At 49.4% G+C, this 8,333-nt stretch overlaps 1 protein-coding gene across 1 annotated transcript; it reads left to right on the top strand.

Annotated features, from left to right (window-relative positions):
* Positions 1-125: 125 nt before the first annotated feature.
* Positions 126-7,277, top strand: ATPAF2 (ATP synthase mitochondrial F1 complex assembly factor 2). The gene is made up of 8 exons (XM_078863358.1): positions 126-597; positions 966-1,010; positions 2,260-2,408; positions 3,135-3,232; positions 3,915-3,995; positions 4,557-4,669; positions 5,116-5,231; positions 5,755-7,277. Exons 1-8 carry the CDS (start codon positions 468-470, stop codon positions 5,896-5,898), a joined length of 876 nt encoding a protein of 291 aa, XP_078719484.1. The 5' UTR covers positions 126-467; the 3' UTR covers positions 5,899-7,277.
* Positions 7,278-8,333: the final 1,056 nt, after the last annotated feature.

Consider the following 8,333-nt stretch of genomic DNA (forward strand, 5'->3'; position numbering starts at 1 on the left):
TGCACCCCACGTGGTGCGCGTCGGGGTACGCCCGGCGTCATGTAAACGCGATCGAGTCAAACTCGCCGCCATATTGGCCCGGGAACAAGATATTGCGTACGTCGAGCAAAGAGTCGCACTTTGATGACGACGGCCACCGCTCCGGGTGCGCTTCGCCACGAGCATCCCTTACAAACATGGCCGCCTCGACGACCCAGGGCGCTCTCCGCCGCGACCCCTCTCGACCCCTCGACCGCAGCGGGTGGGCGGCACGTGGAGCGTGCAGTGCTCTATCCGCTGCTTGCGCCTCCTCGTCAGCAGCGCCGGCCTGGACGGGCAGTCCACTGCTGGCAACCCGCCTGCTGCCTGCAGTCTGAGCTCGTTCCATCGCTGCGTGTCCCCGCACGCGCCCCGCTGGGTCGACGCGTGCCGTGCCCCCTCGCCGCCGCAGCTGCCGTCACCCCCAGAGCGGCACGACGACGACGACGATGCTCAAGGGCGCGTTGCGGGTCTTCAGCGCCGCGTCCCGCAGCTGCGGCTGCAGCGGCAGCAGCAGCGGCAGCCTCCTCCTCTCGGGGGCGATCGCACCGCGGCGGGAGTCGCGCCGCTTCTTCCGAGGTGAGATGAGGGAGGCTCAGAGATCGCTGCCCGTGGCGCAGCGCGGTTGGTGTGGGCCATGGCGCCAGTCATCACACCACGGGGTCATCGTCCGCTGTGCAGCTTGTCTGGGCTGCGCCCCGAGTACCGGCGCAGGCTCCTCCTGGTACTTACAGACTCGAGAGCCACGATAATCAGCTTCCATCTCCTCCTCGTCGCCGCTCGCCCATCAGCTACCCTGTCAAACCACTGCTGCGGGATCACGTTGGCCTAGACAGCTCACGGGCGAATGAACCTCAATCTATCAAAGTGCTTTATGTCCCTCGGTTGAGCAGATGTGTAACATTTAGTATTAATGCAGTCGACGTGTGCTGTTGTGTCTCTTGCAGAAAAGAAACGCGTTTACAGCGATGTGTCGATAACACACGGGGAAGGTAACTACCATTACAACACGGCAGTGTCACCAGTGCCACCAGTGCCATGCATCATTAGACTATGATGATGATGGTGTACACGTTTTATACTGCGTAGCAGACACAAAGGGCTTCCGAGCGCCGAACTAGGGCAACACAAATCATCTCTAGTTTATTTCACATATCCGAGGAAATAAGTCTCCTGTTAGTTTCTTAATGGGAGAACTTCAGCGACCAGGCGCAGTTGTTCAAGGACCGAAAAAGTCCGAGATCCGAAACTTTTTTTGCCGAAATCGAGGCTCGGGAGGAGCGCGGTCACGGCGCGTGAGGCCCTCCAACTCTTATAACAAGAATTGTAAAGCTGCAGTTTAAAGGTCAAATGTCGAGGCAATTGCTGAAAGCGTGCTTGAAAGCGTGCTTTGTGAATTAAGCAACTTGAGTTTGGGCCGTGCACGGAGCTCGGTTGGAAGCCAGTGTAGGTCCAGTCGGATGTGGGGGATTACCACGAATGGCAATGTCTGGGTCCCTTCCATTGTAGGGTAAATCCATGAGGTCGGCATTAAACAACGAACTTGGAACTCACCATACTGGTCCCACATCTTTGACGAGTTACCCTTCAACTTCATTTACAAACTTTTTTTAACGTGGAACTGATTTACATTAAATCTCGTGACAGTGTCGGACGCAATGACATTTCTCGAGATTGAAATAACTCAAAGGAAAAAAACAACATTACGAGTGTGGGAAATGTATAAACGCTAGTGATCCAAGTTGCAGTTTATTAGCGTAGCATTCCAGACCCTGGGGGCATCACCAACAAGATGCATCTACAGCGGTAGATGCGTTCCTGAAAAGTGCCGCGTTCAGCGACAAAAGCGTTCAGCGAAAACAATAATCCCCATAAATAATGTAACAATAAACTGTAGTGAGATAGGATGTAATATGCACACAGTGATATGCTGAGAAAAATAACTGAGGGTACGCCGCCGCGTTACTGTATGATTCCGTGTACTGTATCACTGTACCGCTTGTCAGCCGTGCAGCTCAGGAAAGTAGTTCGTCATCAACCACTCGGAAACGAAGTTATAACGGTCCGTGTTCCGTGTTATAACGATGCGCGAAAAGTGTTCCTAATGGAAGAACCGCGTTATTATTATAGCGAAACCACGTTGTAGTGTGAACACCGCGCGCTGAGCGAGGATTTGCCGTGCCCTTGATGGTGCAACGCTGGCACCCACCCACCGACGAAGAGGTGCGTCCGTCCCAACAGGCGGCATGTTTGAGGTGAACCTGGACCGCCGCAAGCTGCGCACACCGCAGGGGAAGCTGTTCGCCGTGCCCAGCGAGGGTTTGGCTGTCGCCGTGGCCACCGAGTGGGACATGCAGAAGAACGTCATCCAGATGCACAGCATGCACCTGGTGAGTGGTGCATTAGCGCTCAACGCTGCTGCTGCTCCTCCTAAAATCAGCCGGGGATGTCGATATCGCTGTTCAACCCAAGGTTGACAGTGTAGATACATTAGCTGTACCATCTTTTTGTCTGCAACGTGCGATTATTATTCCTCTCATAAAGAAGATCTAACGTGAATAAAACGCTTGCATAAAGTTGTATAGCTAATAGAGACTTACCCTGGAGAACACCAGCCACATTGAAAGGGTTGCCCAAGACTTGTGGATAAATGGATAAGCTTTTCCGGCCAGTGTGATGACGTTGCACATCATGTGTGCGCCACTCCTCTCATTGATGCCATTCGGTTTCCTTAAGTCGTGGTCAAATCACACTCATGACTCATATAGCGTGGACAGGTCTTCATCTAGCACGCGGATTAACAAAGGCCTGTAAGCAAAATACCGTGATGTATTGATAGGAAACGTTTTATAATAAAAGGCAATGTGATATGCCTCTGACGAAATCACCTGGGGAGCGCCTGATCCAATCCGATCTCGGGAGCTAAGCTGGCTCGCAACTGCATTTTGGAGCATTGTTAAATATCCCTCGCTGCCTGCACGACGTGAGCAAGTTCTAATCCAGCTGTGGATTGAAATCTGGCAGCCGGATTGACAAATGGGCTGCACGTGCACACGCAGAAAAGTGACGTAACGATTGCGATGGAACGACGCGCCATCTCTCGCCGGCGTGTGCAGACGACGCTGTGCAACACGGCCCTGGACAACCCGACCCACCGAGCGCCGGAGCAGTTGGCCTCCGCCGCACTCAAATACCTCGACACCGACACCATCTGGTGAGGCCCCCCCCCCTTTCCCCCCCTCCCACTCCCGCACAGGTTGGCAACTTGGAAATGTTTTCCACACGCAGCACACTGCACCGAGATGTTAACTACCTCGCCAGGTGTCCATGAGGTTGTGGGTTCGATCCCGACCCTTACGCCTGTATATTTGGACTGTCCATGTTCTCCCCATGGTCACGTGGATTTTTCTCCGAGTCATCAGGTTTTTTCATCCACATTTAGAAACGTGCGTTTCTAGAATTTGGCTGCAATACATTTCCACATAAGCCACTTCGTTGGGCTATCATTTGTGGCCAGGTCACTTCTTAAAAAGAGCTACGTAGCTCAGTGGGTCTTACTTCGAAGCTTGTGTGCTACTTTCTCGCTGTACAACTGTAATTGTAATCGAATGCTCTTTTTTTGGTCGATTACTTGGGCCCCTTAACTTACGACCATTTCTATCTACATTGTGCCTCTTGAAAGCAGGAAACCCCCTGTTAGCACGTCTGATAATAATAATGTCACTAAGTCCTGCACATCACCACCTCCTGTCCAGCGCCACACATGGGAACCGAGGGAAGACATTTTGATTCTCCAACTATTCACGTGTTCGTCGAGTCATGGAGCCAATGTTCAGTAATCGATCGCTTGATAATGGGCGAGGCCAACCCTAATGGGACGTGTGTGGTCGTCACAGCTACCGCATGGAGGAACCGCCCGCGTTGGTGAGCCTGCAGCAGGGAGAGTGGGACCCGGTGCTCTCGTGGGCCGAGGAGCGGTGAGTCACCTTCGGCCTTCTGATAAAAAAATATTCTGATTTAGGGTTCCGTGTTATTGCCAGAGGATCAGAGAGGCAGGCCAAAACACGCATAACATTCTCACGGTTCAACATTCATTCATGCGAAAAGCTGAAAAAAAACATTGTTTTGCAGCTTGCTTGTGTTCTAAGTTTGTACCCAACTCCACAGAACTTAAGTGCATACGTGAGTTGCGCTCTCCCTGTTCCCCATTTCCGCGTGTTATATTTTTTCCGTGTTTTTAGATAACCAATTGAGGCAGGAGCAGAATTCTCCGGGATGATTTGGCTTCTCGCACTGAGATGAATTTTACATGGGAAATCAGGCTCGGCAGACATATAGATTTGGGGAAAGCCCTGTCCAACTCGTGTGATACGTCGAGAAACTCGGAAATCATGGAAACACTTTGTTTAAAACAAACTCGAGTCATCTATATCACTTTAATTTTGGGAGAAATGAGGGCAGCTGCATTCGAGCTGACTAGGTTTCGTCCTCCATGAAAACCGAGGTCTAGATGTCCTTTGCAATCATTCCTTTGACAGGTATGGCGTCACCATTGGATCCTCCACCAGCATCATGGGGCCAGAAATCCCGCAGGAGACGCGCAACACGCTGAACCAGCACCTGCTGTCGTGCAACGCCTGGGCCCTCATCGGTATTGGCACCCAAAGTGACCCAGACCACGAGGCAATTTGGCCCTCTCATCGACCACAGCCGAACGAGCTGGGTTGATGAGCATTCCACACTCGATGTGATGCACGCAAAGCACAGAGTTATGCTTCTGCTACTCGCTATATGGCCACAAACCTTTACTCATTTGAGTTGGTGGTCTGAAACAAGACTGTGCATTTCATTAATTCGGTATGTCGATGTCACAGAACATGCTAGGCATGATGGGATAACCAATTAATTGATCATAATCACTCATTTTGGCATCTATAAATAGCCTTTAGTGTGTATCATTTGTTTGCAGCGTGCACGCACTTTTATGTCTGTTTAGTTTCTCATCATTTGCAGAAGTGCTGTGTTCTAATCACAATAATGTGTAATTTTCACTCCATTGGCTCTGGCCTGTGACCGCTGTCGTGCATGCGTGTGCAGGCCTGGAGTACGTGGTGATGCAGCTGAAGTCTCTGGTCCTGACCCTGGCGCTAGTTGATCGACACTTGAATGTGGAAGAAGCCGTGCTGCTCTCTCGCCTGGAGGAGGAGTTCCAGGTATTGTCCTCGTCTCCCGGCGTGCTTGCACCCTAGACACTGCTGAGCGCTGACACAGACTGCTTTCATGCTGAAAGCAGCTCCGGCCCTAATTAACACTTTCCAACTGAGGTTCAAATCGTTAATAAATTAGCTCTGCCCATCTGCAATGAGGGGGGGGTGCATTTTAACTTCACTAGTAGATAGTCCAATTGTGAACAACTTGAGTAAATGATTGTATTGCCATTAGGTATTTACTCTTTTGAAAACTGGGTGAATTGATCCAACGGTTGCTGCACTGCCCCCTACTGCCCACATCGTAGCCTCGCAGCAGCAGCAACAGCACAATGACAACCTCTCTTTACGCATCGTGGTCGCCCATCCAAGCACCATCAATCCAGGCGGCTCAAGCCTGCTTGCTTTTGACGATCTTCCGAGATCGCCACACGCCGGGCGGTTTGGTTGTAGGCTTTGAGTCGCGGGCGCAGGCGTCGTGTTCACCGCGGGTGTCGTCGCACGGCGTGACGCTCTGCGTGGCGCGCAGATCGCGCGCTGGGGCAACGTCGAGTGGGCCCACGACTTGGACATCCTGCAGGTGCGGGCTCGCACGGCCGCCGGCGCCCTCTTCGTGTGCCTGAGCTGCGAGAACGCCGTCTTCAAGCACAAGCTGCTGGCCAACGAGTCGTGACTGGGGGGCCCAAAGAAGCTTCCCCCCCCCCGTGGCGTGCAAAGCATCGGTGTGTCGACCGTAGGCTTGCAATGATGCATCGATTCACAGATTACAATCAGAGTCTTTACTATAACTATTTAAATTTGACCAGGTAAGGCCCACTGAGCTATTAGCTCTTTCAGAAGCGACCTGGCCATAAATGATAGCTCAACGAAGTGGCTTATCGTGTGGAAATTTATAGCAGCCAAAGACATTAAATGCACGTTGATTCTAAATATGGAGGGAAAAACCGGAGGACCTGGCTAAAAATCCACGTGACCACGGGATCGAACCCAAGACCTGCATTCCAGGCGAGGTCGTTAACATCTCGCCACTGCGACGCCTTTTTGCTCCTGGTACACACACTGCGAAGTGTGAATAAAAAAAATAGGTTTTTAATAATAGAAATAAATTCGGATTTCTGCAGCACAGGTCGCAAAAGGCCTCAAAGTGATTTACATAAAGCTTGTGGTATGGAGAAAGCCTGCTGCACAAACAAGGGAGTTTTGAGACGATTAAAAAAGTGTAACAGATTCAGATTCTCCTATGAACCGAGGAGGAAAGGAATTCCACAATCGTGGAGCCTGGCTGCAAAAATCTCCATCTCCCATAGAACAACAACGTGGTATTTATGGAATCATAATGAGTAGGAGAGCAGAAACAGATCTAAGTTTTCGCAGTGAAACGTAAAACTTTATCAGATTGGTGGTGAGATATTTAGAAGCAAACTCATTAAAGGCCTTTAAGAGTCACACGTCGCATGTAATTGATTCGCGTGACGTCTGCAACCGCCAGTAGCGCCACATTCACCGTATTGGTAAACAACGCAGATTCTTGAATCGAGCCGTACCCCCTGTACTGACAGTCGAATAATGAGGGGCAGAATCGTTGCAGGCCTATTAACACGCTTCATGATGTTTACCTCTTCACGTAGAATACCTTGCTGATGTCATCAATGAGCATAAACCATCACACAAACTCCGGTCATCCTTGCAGCAGTGGCTTTTGGCTCAGCCATCGGACAAAGACGGTTACCGCGTTACACGCTTTCAAACGCGCTTCCTTCCGATATTAGGAAGCCACTGGAGCTATGCACTTTCAAATCATCGACATTGAAAACGAATTTCTTTAGAACCGATTTTGGTGTTTTGTTATCCTTCCCCTGCACCTCCGATTAGCACAGTTAGCGACGTAAGGTGCAAAAGAAGTTCAACACAGATACATGCTGCACCTCCAGTGAGCAGGGTTGGCTATGTACGATGCGAATGAAGTTCAACACACATACTGCACCTCCAGTGAGCACGGTTGGCTACATACGGTGCAAAAGAAGTTCATATATACATGTAATAAGGCTTTGACCGAAAATAAATGGGAGGCTGAATTATTTTGTTGTCAAGTTTTTGGTTTTGTTGCTTTGTTATAATAAAAGAAGAGTGAGATGTCTGGGTCCAAATTTACCCAAGAAACAATTGCTCTGCAGTTCTCTATATATTAAGATGTTTTCAGCCAATCAGATTTCATTATACATGCGGGAGAAAACCCACGCATGCGAGGGGGCAACGCTATCTCACACCGACCAAGAGAACATTACGACATGACAATGCTGTCTGAAGGTAACATTTTTCAAATTCAGAGGTTAAGTGGCAGCGTCAATGCATCGGATGCCCACATGGATGTCATTTTTCTCACACTACGTTTTTTATGACAAACGCAACCCCAGAGGCAATGGCAAGGGCTATAAGCAACCTGAGTCATTGGCATAGACTTAAAACACAACCGTTTGTATTATTATTGCATGATGTTGCAGTCACGCCGAGCTCACAGATTAGTGAAATTTACAAGCCTGCTGATTTGTGAGGTTTCCACAGGATGGCCGTACAAGGGTCTGTGAACCCATTCGTGCAAACTGGTTAACGTTATCTTCTCAATTGTGGACTTTAAAATGATAGCTGATTGAAAAAAAATAACTGGTCAAACATCTCAATGCAGGATGCTCTTAAACAGTTATGGGATTCGGTGAGGCTATCCTAGATTAATACATTTCTATAAACGTTATGACATTATAAATGTAACTAACTTTTTTATTTCACTAGATCAGGCCCACTGAACTATGTAGCTCTTTTTCAGAAGCGACCTGGCCACAATTGATACCTCAACGAAGTGGCTTAAGTGGACATTTTTATCATCCAAATATTCTAAACGTATATTGATTCTAAACGTATATTGATTCTAAACGTGTATTGATTCTAAACGTATATTGATTCTAAACGTATATTGATTCTTAACGTGGAGGGAAACCCCAGAGGACCCGGCGAAAAATCCACGCGAAATGGCTTTGAGCTACTCTGGAAATTAAAGTCCAGGGCGGTTTAAATGTGACACCCACTCGCAACGCAAGCAGTGATGCGGACAGG

This window comes from Lampetra fluviatilis, chromosome 1 (genome assembly GCF_964198595.1).
Source record: "Lampetra fluviatilis chromosome 1, kcLamFluv1.1, whole genome shotgun sequence".
Taxonomy (NCBI): Eukaryota; Metazoa; Chordata; class Hyperoartia; order Petromyzontiformes; family Petromyzontidae; genus Lampetra; species Lampetra fluviatilis.

Excerpts from the sequence above, each read along its gene's own strand:
- ATPAF2 (XM_078863358.1), top strand. The coding sequence starts at position 468 with ATGCTCAAGGGCGCGTTGCGGGTCTTCAGCGCCGCGTCCCGCAGCTGC. Across the intron at positions 2,409-3,134 it reads AGATGCACAGCATGCACCTG|ACGACGCTGTGCAACACGGC; the intron begins GTGAGTGGTGCA and ends CGGCGTGTGCAG. Across the intron at positions 4,670-5,115 it reads CAACGCCTGGGCCCTCATCG|GCCTGGAGTACGTGGTGATG; the intron begins GTATTGGCACCC and ends ATGCGTGTGCAG.